The sequence below is a fragment of the Apostichopus japonicus genome, chromosome 18 (genome assembly GCF_037975245.1).
Source record: "Apostichopus japonicus isolate 1M-3 chromosome 18, ASM3797524v1, whole genome shotgun sequence".
In the NCBI taxonomy this organism is placed as follows: domain Eukaryota; kingdom Metazoa; phylum Echinodermata; class Holothuroidea; order Aspidochirotida; family Stichopodidae; genus Apostichopus; species Apostichopus japonicus.
In genome coordinates this window covers 4898349-4922567 of record NC_092578.1, presented here as the reverse complement: position 1 = coordinate 4922567, position 24219 = coordinate 4898349, and the positions used below count along the sequence as shown (strand labels likewise).

Here is a 24219-nt window from a genome sequence, read left to right as displayed (position 1 = left end):
TTAAGTTTACAAAATGGAGTGGGTGTTGAAGTGTGCTATATTGCACCAAATTGCATCTGAGGCCACCTGGAAATGCAAAAATTTCCAAAGGGGAGGGGAACACCCCTCCCCTTAGACCCCTCCCCTAGGCCGGCCATCAGTCTTCAGCCCCCCCACTCAAAAGTACCTTCCTACGCCACTGGTCGAGAGTATAGAGATCAACATTAAAATTTCATTATCTGAACGTTGAAATGTTCATAATTATATAGCTGGATTCTGGTCTTTAATAAGTGCTCTATAATCTGGTGGTACTATTAAGAGTGGTTATAAAACACAAGCAGGTAAAGTAAGTAATGTTGGCTTGCAGTTTTTTTTTCTTTCTTTCTTTCAAAAGTCTATTAATGTTACCCGCTGAACCATAAACTGTAGCAAAGGAAAACGTGTAACTTTTTATGACTTAGGCAAACTTGTTGATACAATATTTTCGACCTAACTGATAAACAATGATTATAGAATTTTCTGATGTTTAATTTACCAGGTCATTTTGGTCACAAGAGTAGATACTGTACATACTGTACTTATAATGCTAATGGCACGTCCATTGAATACATTGCACTGTGGCTTGTGAGAGATTTTGTGCCCATTGCCACACCCCTTGGATAAAATGAAGGCCGGTCTACCTGTAGAGGTGTGTCTTTTGTCAGTGGAAATGATAGTGATGAACTACTGGCCATATCAAATTAGTCATACAATGCATACTGTAACTTGTCAAATGAATAAATCAATGACAATTAGTAAATAAAATCTGTTGAATGAAAAACAATTAATTTGTGGGGGACAAAATTCTATGAAGTTGATTTTAACTACAGTACTCAAAAAAACCCCCTGAAAAACAGGAAGTAAACAACTACGTATACTTGGCTTGGTCATAATGACATAGTTCATACAAAACCCAAATAGTTCTACCGCAATTTCAACACTGGATTGAACATTATAATTGTTTACTAGCCTACAGTAACTGTCGGTAAGCAGTTAGTTTGAATTGGGTGTACATGCTGTTAGGCTGCAACATTACCAATAATAGGGGTTATGCTGTGTGCTAGAAATGCGTGCCAATGTCCCCCCCCCCCCCCCTCCCGCCCAAAAGTGCTCCTCTCGGCCAGTATTTCTTGAATACCAACACAGGAGAAAAACATCACACACTGTACCTTACCCAGCAGGACTCAGATAAACAGGTGTTTTACCCTATGGATTAATGTAAAAAGGACATTTTACCAAAATCTACTGTATCTGTCACTCACTCACACATTCTCAAAATACATATGCTCTTTGCCTCTGAGGTTGCCTCCTGTGGATCAAACATATCTGTATGAACTTTATTGTGGCCCATCACCCTGTGGTTGCTGGCAGCCAGCCAATGGGACCATGGCTTCTTTAAGGCAGAACATGCCTTATAGTACTTGGTTGTCACTGTTATATTCCCTAATGCATCAAGAACCCCCAGCCCCCCACCCTCCCCCAAGAAAAAGGGAAAAAATGAGGAACAAAATAACTGCATTAAAAAAAATGGGAATCCTCTTTGCCAAGTATACATGTACAGGTGAACAGCATGTCAGGATAACCCATACATAGCCATAACTTGTACTGTAGCTTAACCCATTCATTATCACCGTGTTCCCTTACACAACAGCTCTGATGTATGGCAACGTGGCTGGATTTTGACGTGAACCTGGGAAAAATGCTAAACTTGAGCAGTCCTTTCTGTTTACTTCAATCGGTGATAAATTCCGACGGAGTCCTCATTAAAAACGTTTCCTCCATGTCTTCTTTGCTTATTTATCTTCGTCCTTATATCAAACAAACCTTCCCTCCCTCTCTATTTGCGTGTATGTTTTTGTTTTGCCTCATTAAAGCGATACTAACATCCCATGACAGTGGAATTCATTTGCTTGAGTAGCCAAGTTTTGTTTTTAAATAATGAGATAAAAATGGATTTTTTTTTTCTTTTTTTTTTTTCCCCCCCTGAAGTTTTATATATATATATTTGCTTTTTGCATGGGATTACTATCAATCTGTTATGTAAAATCTCTGGGCAATGAAATGTTAATAATGACAGCAAAGTCAATGAATACTATCTCATCGAAATTAAAATTCACTCAGTGAACAAAATGTAGGAGACTTTCGTAGTTCAATCAATCACCATTTTGTTGTGACTAAGGCTTGGTATATGAAGGTTTGGTAAACATGTTGCACAAATCCCCAAAAATACTTAAAGTTAACGCAAAGGCTTGGAAGGATGAAAGAACGAACCAGTCTACTGTATATAGCCTTGGGTTTTTATCATAGATAAACTCATGAAAATAAAAATAAAAAATCTAATTCTTAAATTTTAATTAGATTTAAATTTATGCTTCAAGAAGAAGAACAATTACAAAAGTCTAATTTTCATGCACCCATTTCCTATACTACTTTACATAATGCATTTAAAAAAATGCCAATCTCTTATTTTGGTGGAGATCTCATCAAATGTATATATATTATTTTTATATTATGTTATTCAGCGTATAAATTGATCCTGTGTACATAAAGTAAGTTATCCGTATGAGCTATGAATAAATATCTTCTGATATTAAAAAATATAAATATCCACTAAAAATAAAAATAGTGTACGTACAGTACATGTCATCCATTCCACGAGAACTTGCATATAACATATATGTTAAATATGCAGTTGCAATTTCTTTCATAGCAATTTTGTATTTAAAGCATTTTCACCCATTTTTGGTTTCGATGAAATCGTAACCTATGCATTCATGCAGGCGGAGACTGTGTGTATGTGTGTATGTATGTATGTATGTATGTATGTATGTGTGTGTGTGTGTGTGTGACGCCTGGCTTGTAAACACGGTATCTCAAGTAGGGAAGCTTGGATCAATCTAATATTTGGTGTATATGAGTGCCACATTGAGTAGATGTGCCCTATTTTTTTGGGTGCCTGTGAAGGTCACCAAAGGTCAGTTAGAGGCCAAAAACCAAAATATTAAAACAAGCAATAACTCCCATTGAAAGGGTCCGACATGGTTGATATTTTGGGACCAGTTGTGAATGGGGTAAGGGATCATTTCAAAACATAACGGTCATGTGATCCAAGGTCAACAAAGGTCAATCAGGGGTCAAAAACTAGTATTTTTGCAATAACTTGAGAACCAAATGTCCGTCAAGGTTGGGAGTTACGCTATTGTAATCCAGGAGTCGACCCGCATCCAGGTGACCTTTGACCTCATGTTGACCTCTGGTGACCTTTAGCAGTTTTTTGGGTTATTTGAATTTTCGTGGCCAAAATCGGATATCAAAGGTACCTTCCGATCAAAATGGTCCATAGTTGACCCCTGTGCGACCTTCGTGTGCGAAGTTATCAGAGGTCAAAGTTTTTGTTTTTTAATAAGTACAGTTAGGATGGTCGCACAGGCTTGTCATGTTGCTTTTTGGAATCAGCGTGTCAAACTACATCTGACCGCGAGGTCAAAAGGTCAAAGGTCAAATCTTAAAAAATATGCTCATTTTAGGAGATACGGGGCAAAACAAAACAGAACAAAGATAAGTTTAAAAATTTCTTGACATATGATAGAGCTTTTTGTGCTGAATATAGGAAACCAACTCCCGCTTCAATCCGACACCCAGTTCTCAAGTTATGAGGGGCCAAAGGTTGGTTTTGATGCATTTCTTGCAATAACATTATGTGTGTACATTGTAGGCCAAACAAATTTTAGGACAGAGTGCACCTCATCAAGAGAAACATTTTTGATAAAAACCATCAGGTCATCCAAGGTCATTCAAGGTTGATTATGTGCAAAAAACTGCCAGCTTATGCTAATTTTTGCAACAACTTCTAGTCACGAAGTCTGACATAGCTGGTATATTAGGAAGAGTTGTGAATGGAGTAGGGACACATTTTCAAAAATAACCGTGATGTGATCCAAGGTCACCAAAGGTCATTTATGGGTCAAAATGTGTTTTTTTTCCTTAATAACTTGTGAAACTACCACTGACAGGATCTGACATGGTTGATATTTTGGGACTAGATGTGAATGGGGTAAAGGATCGTTTCAAAACATAACGGTAATATGATCCAAGGTCAACAAAGGTCAATTAGGGGTCAAAAACTAGTATTTTTGCAATAACGTGAGAACCAAATGTCCATCAAGGTTGGCATTTTAGGACAGAGTGCACATCATCAAGAGGAACATATTTGATAAAAACCATTAAGTCATTCAAGGTTGATTAAGTGCCAAAAACTCCCAACTTATGCTAATTTTTGCAACAACTTCTAGTCACGAAGTCTGACATGGCTGGTATATTAGGACAAGTTGTGAATGAAGTAGGGACACATTTTCACGTGCTTTTTTCCCGATAACTTGTGAAACTACCACTGACAGGGTTGAGAGTTACGCTATTGTAATACAATAGTCGAGCTGCATTTGGGTGACCTTTGACCTCAGGTTGACCTCCAGTGACCTGTATTAGCTTCTTTCAAGTTGATTCTTTGAAGTTTCGTGGGCATACAGTATTCCAATCTAACTTGTCCATTAGTGGACTCCTCTGCAACCCTAATGTGCGAAGTTATTAGAGATTTGGTTTGGCTTTGTAATACTTGTGGATTCATAACATTCATACAAGAACCCTATTGCTTTTGATGGAGGTGTGTATAACCACGTACAGTAGACTGACCTGTGTTAGCATGCCATAATGTTATTGCAACAGCTAGTTATGGTTATACTAACAAGCAGAAGTCTAGTGCATTGAAGTCATCGAAACCTCAATGCATTTTGCATTCTGGTTTTTCCCCCCAGTTTATTCTACTGTATCAGTCACAAAGGACCGGCATGTACAGTACAATGTGTGGAGTCTATTGTACCCTGCTTAACATAATGTGAACGTCTTTATGCTTTTAAATGTAATGTTGTACTGGTCTTAAACTTTGCCAGTCTTCCGGTAGCAGGTGTATTCTCCTGTCCTCAAACACCCCACAAATGTGTCCTACAGGGAATAATATATCCTGTATCTCACGGCAAACTGCTATGCAAAATGGGCAAGTTACTATGCAGATGTATGGCAGGTTTTTGTACACCCGAACCTATAGTATTTTGTCAAGGAACGTTGAGAGCCTTGAAAGCTGCTACAACAAAGTACAGTAGGAGCTCACTAAAATATTCCCTGTGCTATCATGTACTGGACAAGACTTCCGATAAAACACCAACCCATTCAGATAAAAGAATTTGAAGGGTGAAACCAAGGTTGAGTGCTTCCTGGGAAGTAATCTTATTTCCTGGGTAAGCAGGAAATACCTGTAATTACCTAGAAAAAAATGTGGAAATTATTGTCAAATACTAGGAAATAATGCACCATTCCACATGGATATAAACATTACCGGAGTAACACATATCAAATTGTATACTTACTGTATGACACAGGGTTGTCTTAAATTTGCATACATTTGCATACTTACTGTAAAGTGTAGCATTAAACCATTTACAATGTACAGTACATTAACCTTTTAACAGAAAATTGCATACAATTTTCATTGTGTATCCTTCCATGAAGCTGCCCAGTGTATACAACATTTAACCCTATTAACAGTCTAACAACCAGATGCCTATTAATATTTTGCCATAATTTTGCTTATCCGAAGACAATGGCATTATTGTCACAACTAGTGACTGGGGTTGAGGGTGGGAGAGGGGGGAGACTGGGTTGAGGGGTCATATTTTGGTGTGACTGACTAAATTCTTTTGTTTACTATACGTTTCTGAACTCGGATTTGTTCATTGAAGAGATCGGTCAGACCAATTAGAACTGTAACAAACAGTTAAGACCCTAGACATACAGTGCAGTGCAATATTAAAAGTACTGTACAACAATGAGGAAGTTACTTATAAAAGCATTTCCTGTTCTTTTCCAAGATCTTTTGTACTCATTAAATTGTTTACATGTGGTATTCTTATTGTAATTATGAATGCTGTGCTTTGTGTTGTTTGGAATGTGGAATGTTTCTTGTTGAAGCGCAAAAGTGAGCAAAACCATATTAAAAATCAGAAAAATACCCATTTTTAACCAGGCTGTTACTGTATACATATTACTGTGTAGATTGTATGTGAAAGTCACAGATCGATACAATATATCAACTAGGTTTGAGAATTTCCATCATGCAAATTGAATCTCCATTAGGTGAAAAAAATTGAAGATGATAAATTAAGAGAGGAATTATTTTGAGAAAGGAGAGGAAAGGTACTGTAACATGGCATGCAGAGTTTAGCTACGTATGTAGAAAGAAGTCTCGACTAGTCCCAGAGTTTCATTATGGCCTGCCTCTACTAAATAGACTCCATTTTCCAAGTTAAATATTGATACAAGAAGTATATATATTTCTTCACTTCAGTTCACCCATTACTTCCAGGTCACCAATTTTGTCTTCCCCTCCACTCCCCCTCCATCCTCCCTCCCAGCCATTTCATCGTCCTTCTGAAGTTACCATTCTGATGTTCTGTACACATTAAAGCATCTTGCCACCTCGTAGATTATTAGTAGAATTGTCATCGTTTTTACTTGTTTTCAGCAAGTTCGAGTCTCTGGAGTGAATTCAAATTATGTATGGGTTACTTTTCCTATATGTGTACAGATTGGTTTTCTAACAAGGTACAGTAAATACTGTATGCTGTCAGTATACAGTATTATGATAAGTGTTAGAAAACCAACCTTACTCTTTAGACAACCATCTAAAGAAAGTCCAGAAATTTGTCAAAGGAGTAAAACAAGGAACAGATGTACATATACTCTACTGTATACATGGTCTGTACTTGACAACTTTGTTTAATCACTTTTGAATAAATTACATTGTTTACCAATCATATTGCAAAAACTTGTCCAAACAAAGAACGTTGCAGAGAACAATTATCAGCGTCTCTTGCTCTCAGGAAAAGTAAATTATTTGTTTCCTCATTTGTCGGGGAACGGTCTGTTGCGGCTGACAAAACTCTCCCGAGGAAGAGCAGTGAAAAGCATCCAAATTGTCTGAACAAATGGCACGCTGTCACTATGTTGCAAAATCTTATGGGAAGGTCTTGGATATAAACAACAAAACAGTCACATTTTAAAAAAAACCTGGGATTCAGAGCCAACAAAAAAGTGTTTTTTTTTTATGCAGTCAGGTTGGGCTTGGTATAGGGTCTTGTAATTCAAGGCAATAGACACACAGCAGGAAACTGAGTGAAAACAACCGTTTTGGTGATTATTAAATAGTAGCTGGTTTATGCACAATTTAAGAGCTGTACATACTACGTGGAATGCGAAAAGGTGCAACCTTGCTGTTGTCTTTTAATGTAAAGTTAGTGTTCTTGTTTTCTCATTCTTGTGTCGTACGAAATGATGTGGTCGTCTGTAAATTGGTTTTTGTTGTCTGAAAATGAAATCTTCATGGAAATTCAGTCCTTCTTCAAAAATTAAATCGTTTGTCTAACTTCAACATATTTCGTTAATGTTGTTAATTGAATGCCGCCGTTCGATTTAATCGTCTGGTCAAATTACACGTCGTCTCTGCAAACTTAGTTTGACGTTGTTAACTAAACCACCGTTGCTGTTAGTTCTGTTCCTGTTGCAGATCACAAGATTCATCACTGTCGATGAATGTGGCGGTTGTTGAGATTATACGCCTTTGCCGTGACTTTGTGCCTAAAAGTCATGTCGTCGACTGCGGGTTTGCCCTTTCCCATTCCCACAGTACTAGTGTATTTTTGTGTGGTACATTCTGACAAACACTGTGCATACTGGTGCATTAAATTTGGCAATTTATTTTACCTACATCAGGTTTATTCAGCTGTGTAATAATAAGATGTAGTTTTGGTAATACAATTTTTAGATATAAATATGCTTCAAATGTTTGTTGTTGTTGCTGTTGATAGTGTTACTGAAGTTGATGTTGAAAGCTGCTTGTAAAGTTAACATCGATAAATTTATCAAAACTAAAATTCCATAATATGTAAATCCCATAACAGTGTGCTGGTATTGTAATTACAGGTACTGTAGTTCATTAGATTGACTATATGAATTTCATTTTGAAATATTGAAGTAAAAATTGGAATATTTTGTAGTTTTCCAATTTTATTAATTTGCATGTGACTAACATGAAAACATGAAAAAGTATGTGGGTTAGGAAATGTTGAGAATCTTATATAATATGAATTGGCCCATAAACTGAGTTAGAAACCCTACAGGGCCTACTGTATACATGTAGCAGTATACTCTAATGTCACTTTTAGGCTGCTTTGAGTGTGTTTTCATATACATATGTATTTATCTTTTTTATTCTTCTGAAAGCCTTTAATTTTACCAACAACCTGTCACGCTTACAACACTTTTTTTTTTGTACGTTCAAAAACTTTCTGCGCAGAAACATCCACGTGTCAGGTTTTATTCGGGCCGAGCAGAATGTTGTTAAAAATGCAAGATTTTGTTTTCAACCAGTACACTGTAGCTCCCTAACATTCCATTTGGTTTTATTAAATCAGGACCAGTGCCCGTACGAGATTGATTTGATTTAACCCTACTTAGCTTAATCAATCCATGCCATTGAACTCCAACAACGGAAAGGTCACATTTTTGCTCAAATAATTTTTTTCAGGTCGAGGAAGAAATTTTGTGGGGACACAATATATCTCAGAACAGGTTCATGTACAGTGTAGTTCGTAGAGACTTAAGTTCTCTTTTTGTGAAGGATAAAATACATGTAAAGCAGATCACTTTGAGACCTAACACACGCCTAAAGTACAGTCACAGGACCAATTTTTAATGGTACAGTAGTCTGAGAGGACCAAATTTCTGTTTAGAAAACCAAAATCGGCTTTGAAGGTTTTCGTCTGGAGGAGGACTAGTTGTTTGCATCAAATTCAATTGCATTGTAACTAAATACCCCTAAATATGGTAAAAAGATGCATTGCTATCATACACAACGCCATACATCTCTCCTACAATATACATCCTATAGTGACATACTGGTGATTGTTCCTATCCTACATTTTATTCGGACAACCAATATTTGTTGTTCAGACAACCAAACTGTACGGCTTGGTTGTCAAACCGGAAAGAAGAAAATGTTGACCTGAGTAAGCTAAAATCAACTCTACTGCTCACAGTGCATGTATAGTAATTTTAAAACCTCTCTGTGAATCCAATTTGAAACTTTTCAAATGTCTATTAATATATATGCTATTTCACCTAGATCAAATTTAGATTTCAGTAATTTGTTGCATTCGGCACTATTATGTGGATAGTGCAGAGAAACGTCTTTTAGTTAATCGACTAGAAATGTCTGTTTACAGCAGTTGATTTGTACAAGCAATTTCCAAAGGATTGCATTTGCTGCAGTAATACAGCACAAGCTTAGCTGGTGGGATCAAATCCTGAAACATGTTACTCACGAATATACGGAGGCTATATATATTCACTGATTATGTGGTTGTTGGAGTGACAGCATGTTGCAATGTTTGTTTGCAATGTTACTCTGTATTGATACATACAGTATAGCATTTCTCTATAGTACATACAGTCTATGTATGTGTGCTATTGTACCTTAAAGATGCCTATTGGATGTCATGTTATTTGATGGCCAACTGTCTGAAAAAAACGGTCAGAATCTACAATATACCGGATTGTTCACAGACTGACAAAACTCTTGTTTAATGTGACTTACTGTAACTGTCCCTGTATGAAAATATTCAAAGGTACTGAAATTTTGCAATGTATACCTCACAAAATGGTATAGGTGGGGAAGGTGGGTGGTGTCCTGGAAGTGGGTTATTGTGGAGGACGCAGTGCTTGAATGTTACCAACTTATAGACCAGGATAGCCAAGGAAAGTACAATAGAAGAGATGAGATAGGTTACTGTAAGTATTTTCTAGTATTACAGCCTACTGGCAATTACAGTAGATCCTGCTCTTGCCCAATGTTTTGAAATGCCTATTGGGGCTGTACTGTACGTGTAGCGGTTGTTCATATTGCCACCGTCGTGTATATCAAATACCGTAACGTACAGTATCTTGAATTCAGGGTCCTTGCTGCCTTCAGAAATGTCACCAAAGCTTGAAAACCAACAAGATTCCAATGGATGTAAATCACACTGGAAACAACAATTGTAAGCCTTGAGGATGGTAGATTTGGAAGGAAGAAGAGTGGGTGGGGTGTGCTGAACCTAAAGTAGGTCGGTGTGGATGATGTGCTAAAATGTTACCAACTGTTGGAGGCTAGGTAGTTTGAGTGTTTACCTAGAATGGAGACAGGTACAGTAAGTACTGTATCATGGTTTTTACTGTAAATCCCCAAAACCAGTAAGTTTTGGGGAATGTTCTGGAAATTTTGAGGAATGAACCGTTAGTTACTGACAGTTTTACATCTTCTTAGACTGCAGTGAATTCAAAGTATAGGTTAGTATCACAACATAAGCTACAAACAATTTGTACTGTTCTTCTATCCACTAGTAGATTAGACTCTTTTAAGTATCAAGGCTGAACCATGTAAATTTGACATATAAGTGCCTTATTTACTTCAGTCAGAAACACAGTTATGTAATCATTGTCCCTTGAGTGCACTGACCAAGAACCAGTAAGAGGAGGATTTAAAATCATAGCAACCACTGGAGTTGAGACATCTACAGTACTATGGTAGTGGACTTTGTATCTCTTAAAATTAAGAAGGAAGGTGAGAATTTATCAAGAATTGGGAATCATGACGAGAAGGTCACAGCTGATAAGTTTGTGCTTGGTACTACTGTAGGCCCCCCCCCCCCACATGTATTATATGACAGGCTGTAGGCCCCCACATGTATTATTTACTTACTCTTAACTACTTTCATGAATTGCAGGGTTGTTTCCAGCACCACTGAAAAAATTGTTAACATTTGGCAAAAATAACCTGGCAGCAAAATAGTGACCAAACGAGAAAAAAAAGGGAATTTTCACCGTAAATACTGTACACGTTTTAGCTTTATCTTTACCAATTACTCACAGAATTTTTCTACTACTTTTAACTTCCATTTATCGGTGAACAGTGTAGGTAAAATGATTTTGTGTTGTACTGTACTGTAAAGTAGATCAGCTGCTATTCTGGTGTCAAAATATACAAATTGTGATCCCCCTCCTCCTCCTCCTCCTCCTCCTGCCCTGTTTATTCATCCCATTTTGATCAAAAACGGTTAAAAATCATTAGCAGTACCACGGTCAGGCCTTGTTACAACATCAGGATATATGCCAACTCTATCTTCTTCAAAACGGAGTCTGTTGTAGTTTGTGCTGCTCGGTTTAGATATACATGTATGCACTGTTGATTGTCTATTGATTAGTAGTCCTCAGCTGTTTACCTTTGCGGCCTGGTTCAGTGAAAAATGACATGGTCGGGGTAAAATATTTGTTCTCGTATATGCAGAAACCGGTCGCTGAGGAAGGCAACGAAGACAAGTCATTAATGGCTTGTTTGTCAGTATTTTAAATAAACATTAGGCGTTAATACCACTCCCACCGAGGAAGAGGTTTTTGAAAGGACGTATATGTTTTACAGAAGATGTACTGTACATAACTTACAGTGCAAGTCCGTCTTTCTGTATTTGATAGAGAGAGAGATATTATTGGACGTTTGAATGATTTGTGTAAATTACTGTACTGTACATCACTACTGAATATTTTAAGTGAAGTGGCTGTGAACTGGAATGGATGACACACGGTATAGTACTAATATAGTCAATGCGAACAAGACTTGAAAGCAGTTTAATTGTCAAAGGAAGATTTTAAAAGTACTGTATGAAGAAAGACATTTCTGTTGGTACTGTAGGCATTATGTACTGTGTGTGAGTCTTAAGTACATTACTGTACGATGTCTTTAAAGGGACTATAAATATGAAGCAAAGAGAACTTTCTTGGATAATATTAATTTTAGAAATTAATTCAATCTGCCTTTGTCTCATACTACACTTTTCAGGTTCTTCCTTTTCTGTAAGTTCTTAAGTTCTTGCAAGGGTTGGTAATACCATAAAAAATAATTCATGTCAAAGTTGTTGTAAATGTTGGAAGTACTGTGGCCATTTTAGGATGTCAATTTTAAGTGGCACTGTACAGTGACTCACAGTACGGACAGTCCCATTTTAAATGAATAATCTGGCAATCAAATTTAATTCTAGGAAGAAGAGAATATTTATATACCACAACACACACCAAGTCTTAAATCTATTGCATTAATACCATGTCGAGAGAAATCTAACATTGAATAACTCTCTCAAGCGCCATTTCTTTAAAAGTACGAACAAGGATATGAAGTCATTCTTGCACTTTGTCCAGATTATCTAAAGTAGTTAGCAAAATACTATTCAAAGTAGATTGGATCCTGTTTTGTATGAATTATACTGAGCGTGTGTAGGGTTCGACATGACACTAACCAACAATACCTTTGCACATAAGGCCATGTTGTTACGACTCACTTTGTTGATAAGCTCCGTTTATCCAGTACTGTAGACTACATTTTTGACATTTGGAAAATGTGCACTGAAAAAAAATGCTTTAACTCATGAACATAGAAAGTGACTGAATCCTGATCGCCGCCGAATGCCAATGATGACAGCCAGGGCTATTACTAGTAGCAATAGCACTGGTACCAGTTCCACTAATACTACTGCAACTCCATCCATTGCAGAATGTGCACCATCTTCAAAATGGTTCTCCAAGAAGATCCTACTGTACTTCTGTTAAATTTGTAGTTCACAAACGTAACCTTTTCGGTTGGTATGGCATGGAGCCATACTTAACATCTACTGTACTGTACTTGGTTCATTCAGTTTGTCAGGAATTGCAAAAAATCATCAGTAGTAGCAAGGGTAGCGTGTTCACAGCTGTGCACTACAAATCAAAGAGAATGGATGACATCACACTAAAAGAGTTATGAATAATTCATGAGTCGGCTTCGAACGTATACATCGTTGACACTGATAACAAATTGGCATCAATTTAAAACCGTAACTTAAAAATATGGATTCTAAGTTCATACCAGTGTGGCATTTTTAAAATTATTTTGGATGCTCACAAGAGTTTCTATCATCAATTGGATAATTCTTTCAATTGAAGAATTGTTACCTGAATTTAGATGTACACTGGTCTTGATGCAGAGTCCAACAGATTGATATGTACTGTATCAGACTTTTAATGCTTATATACTGTATACTGTATGTGCAGAGTGAAGAGAGGTAGGGATCCTTGTTTGTAAGTACCAAAACCTGTACGGTTTGGAGTATTATCATATAACCTGCTAGATTACCTAGTACTGTACTGTACGTGCACAGTAGACCATACAATTTATTAGTGTTCAACCGATTAACCTAATCGGAATCGGAATCGGTACGAATATTGCATAATCGGAACATAATCGGAATCGGTAAAAATTACGTGGAATACCAGTTATGTGATACCGATTATTCAAAAACATATGGAAGGTGAAAATATCATTATTCAAAAACATATGGGAGTTGAAAATATCAACTAATGTATTAGGTTTGTTCTTTTACTACGAAATATTAAAATAAGACATCCTCTATACGTCTTTCACAGTGTATACTTTCATCAAATTAGGCTGCCAGGGTCGCCGATTTTGCTTCCCTCGTGGTTAGTGACTTCATATTTCTTGGCACAGTAAGCATAGCAGCAATACCAATTTCGCGAATTAACGAATGTGCTGGACAGGGTCGAAAATAAGCGGGGGCGACGGGCGATTCGCCCACGCAAGTGCTAAAAAGACCTCCTAAAGCACAATTACGAGTGCGAAAAGAAAAAATTAATTGTGACATGCGTTTGCTTTAGCAAGGAATTGCAGTTGCAGTGCGAATCGCGCAAACAGTTTTCACATCTCGCATCAAATTTGAAGCATCACCGGGAACTTCCCGTGGTAAATTACGGCCTGCACGAAGTAATTTCAGTACCAGCGAAAATAACCTAAAATCCTCACAAATCTCCGACCACATGGTAGCCTTACTTCACACTAAGTCAACTGCATGGAAATCTAACCTTGACATCTGTTTATTCGCTCTAGTTGTGTCGCAAATAAAAAATAAAAATATCCACGGAAACTGCAATCTTCGACCACATGTTAGCCTAACAACCACACTAAGTCAATGGGAAATGTAGCCTAACCATTGGTTTGCACAAAAAAAAAAAATGCGTAGCTTAGTTTACAACTTTCAATTTGCTGGAAATCAGCATTTGTTTGGAAGGTACTGTAAGTGATATGTCTTAAAGAGGGAATGTTATATTTTATATTGGAGTAGTTTCTAGTTGTTATTATTTCTTTACATCAATCTGGTATTACATTTTAGAGTAATTTTAAACAAGATACGATGGTAAAATTTGCTTTTCAGTTTGATTGGCCTAAGCTTACATTTTCTAATTGAACCTGAATGGAGTTAAATAGGTAACGAATAGGTATGTTTAACTTCAAATTCGTGTGTATTCACTGTTAGGCATGAGTTGGTGGGGGGCGGGGGGTTGGATAGGATGGGAAAGAAAGGAGGGGGGAGGGACGGCACTTGTAGGTTATGCATCATGATACAGCTCTGTGGTCATTAATGTCCTCCAAAGACATTTTGCTTTGGTCAATAATTTTAAATTGCACCCTTCTCCTCTCAATGATTGACTATTCAATCTATACTGTCTTTTTGCATGTACCGTAGAGATTGGAATAAGACAAATTAATCAGAGTTCCTAGAAAGAAGATAGATCATTAATTTTTTTGTGTTTACATAGCAGTGTTCACTTCTGGTATTCCATGAATCATTTATTGACCTTTATCCTTGATCTGTGTACCGGTTCCTAATAGTAGGAAAGAGCACTGTGTCATTTCTAGTGACACAGTGGTATGTAGATTACACTTGTATGTAACAGGCCTTTGTACGGTCGGATGCGTGCTCTGCGGCACGCAGTCACAGTATACGTCTTCCGTGGAATGAGGGTCTAGCATATAGATAAGAATGTCATTACACTGTGTATGTTTCAATAATAATGACGATTAATTAGAAAAAGATAATGAGAATGTTATTTAAAACAAATCCTCTTCCCAATCTGTGGAGCCATTAAGATATTAATCGTCATAAATCTCACTCGTATTGGATCTGACCACATTCCTCAAGCGTTCTTTTTCTTCTTTACCTTTGGATGTATTTTGTGCGATAAATAAATCTTCATTCGAAACCACAGGAAAGTGTAACTCCGTGCCCGTACGTAAATGCTGTATGGGTATTACAGTAGGTGATGTACAGTAACTACAGCATTTCACTAGCACCTTTTACACTGGTAGGTAGGTGTGTACTGAACAGGCAGTTCTATGTATGGCTACTGTATACATATACAGTATGTTTTCAGTAGCGCAGCTTTACTATCATGCCCCTACCTGTACCTGTACATGCTTAGTACGTTAGTGAGTGTTGTTTAATCTTACTCGAGTATAACTCACATAATTAGTGATTGTTTACTTCGTTACTCGCTTACCTGTCTCCCCACAACCTTAGCACCTCCTACCGTGCCCAGAATGAACTGGTAACCTTTTTCGAGTATAAATCACATAATTAGTGAATGTGTGTGGTACAGTAGGTCTTGCTTGTTTTATCCTTTCATGATGTGTTGCTTCTATAAAACGCTATTCCAGATCAGTATTTTATATTCATCTCAAATTATTTGTTACCCTGCATTTCTAGCATTTTTATCTTTCTCATTTTTTGGTTGCCTCAATTTTACTTCTTAATTCTCCATCAACAGGATCACTCAAGATGCAAGTGAACGACGACGTATGATTCGGTCGAAAGAAACAGAATATGCTAGATCTAGTAGCAAGCAGCTTGACATGATACCATACTAATGGACGACTGGTTATAGTTATGAATGTTCCTCAACAGAGCAAGTAGTAGTAATGCGGCATAAAGACCAAGCCAAAATGGCCAGCGCAGAGTACGGCCGCACCGCTTCTTCCACACCGCACAGTCCCATCCAAGACCGCTTGGGGCTCTTCCATGGGACTTCCAGCAGCCATGTGAATCCGGCATTTTGGAGGGTGGGCAGGTTATCGGTGCATGATAGGTCCAACAGTGACTCTTCACTAGCCCGACCAGAACTGATGAATCGATCCAAGTTAACTGTTAGCAAACACGACATCACGCTCAGCGAAGACGGGGGGAGCAGTGTTATTATTTACTGGGATATAAAGGAAGCGGTCGCTCCCAATGATTGGATCGGACTGTACCATATCGGTGAGTATCGTCGCTTAAAGATATTAGATCGGTCGTGTCAATTTGAATGATGTATAAAATATTGATGATCTTCTTTTGCTTCTCGGTGACTTGCACAAAGTCTTTTTAGTGTCAGCTTTGACCATTATTAATTGCTTCCAATATTTGCCAGGTAAACATCGCTAGAACTATTCTAACTATCCCCCCCCCCCCAAAAAAAAAGAGTAAAATAAACAATTCTCAGAAATAGAGGAGAGACTCATACTGTACCAAAATGTGTATTAAACCATACAAACCAAGAAGTAAAGTTAACAAGGTTAAGTCAAGAGGCCTAGACCAGACTGTATCAACTTGTCTGTGCCACATTCATTTAAATTCAGATCATATCCAGGTCAGCGTCTTGTCTGGGGCTGGCAATGCAGCGCATTCATTCGCAATTAATAACACTAACAGTTTTCTATACACTGTATGCATAAGAACTATATATATTGCTTTCCAGTTGAGGACTGTTTTCATGCATAAATTATGTGATAAATAAGGGTTGCTCTGAATCACAATTAACCAAATTACACTAAGTGACTTTTTTTGTTGTTTTTTTTGTGACTCGATTCATGGTTCAATGATCCAATTCAGATATTTCTCTCCATCTATTTTATTTTAAATATATTTAAGTGCATTTACCATCTCAGTTCGCCTTTGAAGGATATCCCCCTCCATCATCGAACTCTCAGACCCCCCCCCACTAACCTAAAAATATTCACCTACTGGTGGTACACAAGCCTTTGGCAGTAGATCTATAAGCAGTTTTGGTAACAGTTTTTCTCAATATCTTCTGTCTGTGATATGGGTGTGTTTCTTTTCTTTCTTCTTTCCTCGTTACCGATTCTCCTTCGTGCGTCCGGACCCTTAATTTACGAATCGGATGTACTGCAGTAGTACATCAGTACATTCATGCCTGCTTTAAGTAATAACATTCAGTGCATGAGAATCTTGTCTGATGAGATGCAATTATAAATTGACTCACAACTCCCATCTTCTTGTAAACATTCAGCATATTACTTACTGTACGTTCAGCTAATCAAATCATCCTGCAGAACATTTTGCATGAGGGGTCTCTAACATGCGATATAGATGGGTCGAGCGTAAACCGACATTAAAGCAGCCGGCTGGAAACTTGGAACGTACAATGTTTAGACACCGATACAGGATGGCACCTCGACCAGCACAAAGTAATTAATGTCGTTTGTTACATCGTTAAATGTCACAGCAATTGTTTCAATCCTTCAGACAGTATGTCTCTGTCAACAAGAAGACAACATAATGTAATCTATTACAGTAGTACTGTAGGCCTACAGTACAAGACTCTCTCATACTGTTCTGAACTATACTGTACTGTAACAATTTACTTCACTCCTCGCTTACTTGTCTCCCCACATCCGTAGCACTCTTGTTTTACCGTGCCTTGAATGGACTGATAACCTTTTAACACGGTATGCCCTCTATGACCGGCCCTTCCGGTCAATGCCCTTCCTTCTCATTCTACCGTCCAAAGTGCTGTACTGTAACATTTGTAGACGTACTGTACAGTATAGTACAGTAATATGGTACAACTGAACTACTATAATTTACTTCGTTCCTCGCTTACCTGTCTCCCCACAACCTATGCACCTCATTCTACCGCGCCTAGAATGTCCTGGTAATCTTTTAACACTGTGCACCCTCTGTGACCCGGCTTCACGGGTCACCAACCTTCCTTCTCATGAGACCAAATGCTGCAGTACAGTACATACACATAGGTCTCCAGAATTGTACATACTGTAGAAGAAGAAGATGTTGGTGGGGACCTGGAAGTGGGTGATATTATTTGTGCAGTACTAAGAAGAAAGTGTGACAAATGTTTCAAAGCTACTACTGTATACTGTACTTTACTTGGTTCAAAGTACTGTGTGTTATGTATATAAATGTAAACATGTGTTGACAGGGGACAGGTACTGCAAGCATCTTTGTTGGTATACTTTACTGTACTGTACTGCACTGCACTATACACAAGCTGGTTGTTGGACTTCTGCAACCTTTGATTTACATCTATATTGTACTTTTCATTAAGATTCGGTAGCAAGTCTTAATTGCATTACTGTACGTCCCCATGTGTGAATCAGTTGGTTTGAAGAGGAATATATTGATGATCAATGTGAATACAGTCAGTATGTGATGTAATTTTAGGAATTTAACACATCTGGTTGCTTTAAATGTCACAGTCCCCTTGTGCTGTACAGTACATGCAAGATTGCTCTAGACAGTACAGTATTTAATAGAGCGAATCAAGCACAAAGTGGAACACGGCTAGGGAAATTTGCTATTGAAATGCTCGTTAGCTGCTTTTAAAAGGATGGTACAGAGGTGAGTTTTCTTTTTGACATGCAATTCAGAGAAATAAAAGCATACATAAACAATCCTGGTGAAAGTATATTAATAATTCTGACATGCAGTTTTTGGAGATGAGAACTTCAGTTGATGTTGATACATGTTTGAACTGGTCATATACAGTACAGTATGTTGAACTTGTTTTCTTTTTCTGAACATTTTTGAAACAAGCACATAAAGTTGTAAAATGAATGTCCAGTAGGAAATGAATGCAAATGTCACCTGGATGCTCGAAGTACTGTACGTTTTCATTGCACAGACCAAAGGTGAATATTCCTCTGATTTTGTTTTGTCTTTTAGGCTTTACAGTATATATAATAGATTATTTCAAATGGGTACTGTAGATGACATGATATTTGTATGTACCACATGGCTCTATTTCCTTGTTAAATGTATTATGAAAGAAATAGGTTTGCCCTCATTCGATTATAACTACTTTGCACAAAGGTAAAATTAAATTGCCTCAGTAGTTTGCTACAGTATCACCCTATTCCCTTATAATGTACAGTTACAATAGGAATGTTCATAGGAAGAGTTCAAAATGCCTAAATTTTGGGAAACTATGTCGAATTTCCTTCACTACTCTCTTACTGTACCTGTCTCCATTCTAGACGTGCACTCAGATTAACCTCACCTAGATACCAAAAAAGTTGGAAACTTTTTAGCGTTGTTATCCCTCAACTGACCTTATGCATATTCATCGGGGTATTCATCTCTAGCCCCACTGTCATTGGGGTATTCGTTGCAGTATTTTATGTAAGAATATCATTATAAAGCCACTACCCCCCCCCCCCCCCGTTCATGCCAAACTTAAAACCATCTTCCAAACATTGAAACCCTATTGTTGAACAAGCCATATTACTGTATGCAGAGACTTGGCAACAATACAGAACTGTACGCCACGCCATAGTTCCATCTATGGCCCTTGAAAAAACAATTTACTAGGACTTTTTGTGGAGATATGTATGTGTAGACCTTATTTGTACCTCTATTTGCAAATTTCATATTAACACATTATAAACATGTTATGTGTTTATGACACTGTTTATGTACATAATTTCTAGAGAAATATCCCAAGAAGTTTAAACTAGAGGTACAAGGCTTAAACTTTATCACTTATTTTCCTAGTTCAATAGTACTTGACTGGCAGAGTGCCACTCACATAGTTGTGGAGTCATAGAGCAGCATTACGTCTGTTGTCAAGACATGCAGTACAGTAACTACAGAACAGTAATATCCATTTATAGTCTGTGACAGTGTACTCAACAATGCCTGCACCATTGTCATGTATTGTAACACAACAATATTGCCATATACTGTATTGTTGTTAGTCCAGTAGGCATATACAATATATATACTATTTGTATCATACAAACTTTGGACACTTTGAATATCTTGGCTCAAAGTGGAAGACAAATACTGTATGTACTGTACAGTACTACAAAGAGGGATATTTCTATCAGGTGCAGTCATAGGTCGTTCTCATACTGAGAAAACAGTTCCAAACTTGGCAAGAACTAGCTCTGTGTACACAGTGCAGTACAATACATCTGTGTGTTTTGGTAGAACTTTCTTGGCAAGGAAAAATGAAGCATAAAGTTCATGTCTTTTACAGTAGTTTAATGATGAGCAACAAAAAGTCCCTCCCCCCTCATTTTTTATTTTTAAATAGCAACCACAACACAACCACTAGCACTGTACATACAGTGACACTCGATTCAAGGGACAAAGTAGGAAGAGCTGGAAAACATTGTAAATTGTGGGTATCAGCTCTCCAGATGTTTGGTATCTTTTACTTACAGTAAAGAAGGAAAAAGTGCACATTATAGAATATTAAATAATATTCAACTTACGTGGCCCTTTATACCTGCGATAGTTTTCAAAGCGCTTTAGAGACGTTATATTACCCCTGGTTACTGACAACCTGTACAAGAGACAATCCCTCCAGTCGGCAGCAGTTATATACTGCGCCCAATGACGAGTTACCTCACAGGTACCCATTTAACCCCTGGGTGGAGAGAGGCAATCGAGATAATTTATAAAGCATCTTGCCCAAGGACACAGCGTAATGAACCTGGCAGGAATCAAACCAGCAATCTCTTGGATCATAAGGCCGAGCCCTTAGCCAATTGGCCACCACGCTCTCAAAGAAGATGTTGTTAGCCTTCAGGATAGAAGGCGAACTTGTCAACGATCCACTGATTACATGGGAAGTGAGACGGTTAGAACGTGTAAAGTAGAGTTGCACAATACTAAAATATCAATTTTTGTGAGATACTGTACCGTATGGTGGATTGGAGTGCAAATGTCTGCGGGGACAGGTAAGTATTATTGTTCAGAATCATCCAAACCTGTTTTTTTTTTGTGGGAGGGGGAGGGGGGATGAGATGGGGGTGTGAAATTGGTTTTGTACCCACCAGCTGATAAAAAGAAGACTAAATAAAGACCAATGCAAAATCAACACATTTTGTGCAGATGCAAAATCTGTTATGAACATATTACGTTATAATTCAGAACGGTTGAATTGGTGTTGCAATGGTTCAGTGGGGATTAGTGCTAAAATGCTTCAAACTTTGGCAGGTTAGGAACAGATAAATATGAAAGGGTATGATTTGAGAGGAAAGGTTTACAGCAAGTATCGTCATTCATTATACCTCAAACCAATCAATTTTGTTGCATACTGTACAGTATATTGTACATAATAATAATAATAATAATAATTTCCTCCTTTCTCCAGTCTGTGGGACATCCTTGCTTCATTAATAATTAAATTCTCGTTGAGAGAGAGCAAGTTTAGAACCAGATTGTTTGTTCACGACACCTTCCAACAGCCTGCAGACATAAAGTATGCATGGCAATAATTTTATAATGGATTTAATAAGATACTGCACTGTACTGTACTTCATGAGCAGACTTGACAAACAGAGCACAATTTTTGGGGAAAGTTCTGTACTGAACTGGGCTGTGCTGTAGTGTTATGTACTGTAATGTAGTGAAGTGTACTGTACTGTACTACACTAGCACAGTACTTCACTGTACTGAACTATGTGGTACTAGTACTGTAATAGTACAGTACTGTACTGGTACTGAACTGTATTGTACTGTACTAGTACCGTACTAGTAAAGTACTAGTACCAATACAGTACTGTACCAGTACAGTACTAGTACATTACTGTACCGTACTAGTACCGTACTAGTACCGTATTAGTACCGTAGTAGTACAGTACTGGTCGTACTGTACTGTATTGTACTGTAGTAGTAAAGTACGGTACATTGCTGTACACTACACTACAACACAGTATATAACAGTATTGTACGGTGCTATACTGTACTGTATTGTACTGTTCCAGACTTCTAGTACCGTACTGGTACAATAATGTACTGTGATGTATTGTACAGTATACAGTAGTACTCTACAGTACGGACTAAACAAACAGTGCCATTTGCTGTACATTTGTGATCTACTGTATGTATTATGTGTACTGTATACATACAGACAAATGCTCCAGTCTTCATGGATAGTCCACAGATAAATTGAAGACGTCATTAAGTTCCAGGACTGACCTGTGGCTTTTCAAGTCTTCAAGTTAATTAATTGATCTGCTAAATGATGTATAGTAAAAATGCTGTGAATCATTGTACATATGTAGCGCAATGCTTTGAAAAAACTTGAGAATTGCTACAGAGAAGCGAACTTATCCAGGTACAGAACCTTTACACTGTCAATATATATTATCATGTGAAACAATATTCATAATCCTCAGGAGTTCCATGCAAAATGTGAACTCTAGTTTAATCCTCGCTTGTGAATAATGCCACCAATCTTATCAATGGATAAGGTAACAGAGAACATGAACAATGTAACTTTAAATGATCCCCAGAGATTACGGATACTCATGTACCAATAGTTTACAATGCACAGGGATTAACAGATAATATACAGGTAGGTGGAGAATTTTAAGCACGGTAAGTGTCTGTTTAGAATGTGTACGAATGTGTAGCCCTACAGTACATATTTCTGTATAAAAATTGGATAAATGGATGTTCCATATAAAATCTTCAACACCCATGAGGCTTGGCTACAACCATATGACTTTAATACATGCGAACTTGTAAACTAAGTTTCATCGATCCAACACAGAAAGGAACTGTTTCCCCATAAAGTTTAAAGTTAGTTTGAATGGCCCCCAAATTTTTAGCATGCTCAACTTTGCTGAAAGTTCCGCATTTAAAGTACTCCCCCCCCCCCGCTGGTTCGGACTCTCCAAATTGTAGTTCCAAAATTCCAGACATCGAGGAGTTTTACATTAATACAGTCCAATGACTCAGGGAGGAAAATATTTTGAGTGGCGGTAACATGCTTGATGAAGTCGAAGCATGAGTAACCATTTACAATATTTGACATTCTGCAGACTTAGCAAATATATATCTGGGATCAATAATGATGTCCTGTAATAATATAACAGGAAGTAATTTAGTGTTCAAATTTAGTGGAGTAGATTTGAAGTTAAAAATGGTCTTTTTTGTCAATTACCATCTGTATGGTTCCTGTGAGAAAAACTGCACTACTGTACATATATACTGTATATTTGGGCCCATGGACAGTAGCATATTGATCATTTTTGCATATTGAAAGCATTTTGTGATGATATAAGAAACAAATCATTCCCTGTATCAGGAACAAATTTGTTTATTCGCAAACCTAACTTCAACGTTTTGAGGTGTGAATTCGGTGCACTCAAATAACAGTGTTTTGTTATTTACTTTCATTCCTAGCTTTCCTGTCTCACAACATCAGCACACTTGATATTGTACACTGTACAAAGCTACTTCATACTACCCTCAATTGTATTAATAATTCATATTTAGAAATGTCATCAATGATTTAACTTTGAATAACTTAAATGCATTCTATTACAAACGTGCACAAAGCTATGCCTGCCATCATGTCTACAGTAAATCATTTCTTCCAGTGTGGACGGTCTCCCCTTCAGTCACATTGTTTATAGTTTGTTGATCAACAAACCGATACAGACAAAAGATTGTATGTTTCCGAAATCGCTGGTCCGTAAAAATTCGAAGAACTAACTCGCAGCACATCTGTGTGCAGCTAGTATACTGTACAATGCACAATTACAGTATACAGTATGAATTGCACAAGGATGTTGTATCCACTACCATGTAAATAATTTGTGAAATGTTTGATTTATTTGAAATATTAAGAATGGGGTACTGTTTACAGTATATGCCATTAAATCTCTGTATTAACACGATGTAATACTGTGTTACCAAGAGACGTGGAACTTGATATTAGTTACTGTACCTACAGGTAGGTTTATATCGTGTTAAGGTTAAACCTGCACCGACAGGGGGGGAAGGGGAGGGGGAGCAGTTACCTACAGGTAGGTTTATATCATGTTAAATTTATATCTGCACCAACAGGGGGGAAGGGGAGGAGGGAGTTCTGGAAATTAAAGCACTGACTGTTTGATGGCCAATAGCATTAGGCACTTATTTA

The 24219-nt window shown here is 37.5% G+C and overlaps 1 protein-coding gene across 5 annotated transcripts in view; it reads left to right on the top strand.

The window, feature by feature from the left end:
* Positions 1–24219, top strand: part of LOC139958888 (E3 ubiquitin-protein ligase HECW2-like) — a 64505-nt gene that overhangs the window by 5383 nt on the left and 34903 nt on the right. For 3 of the 5 annotated variants that reach the window (XR_011789897.1, XM_071956303.1, XM_071956306.1), the window contains exon 2: positions 15811–16298. Coding sequence is in view for 4 of the 5 variants with exons in the window: in XM_071956303.1 (XP_071812404.1) it covers positions 15962–16298 (337 nt within the window). In the remaining variant the exon portion in view is untranslated. Of the gene's footprint in view, positions 1–15097; positions 15349–15810; positions 16299–20757; positions 21023–24219 lie in introns of those variants that run through there. The other 2 variants (XM_071956304.1, XM_071956307.1) reach the window with 2 other exon arrangements.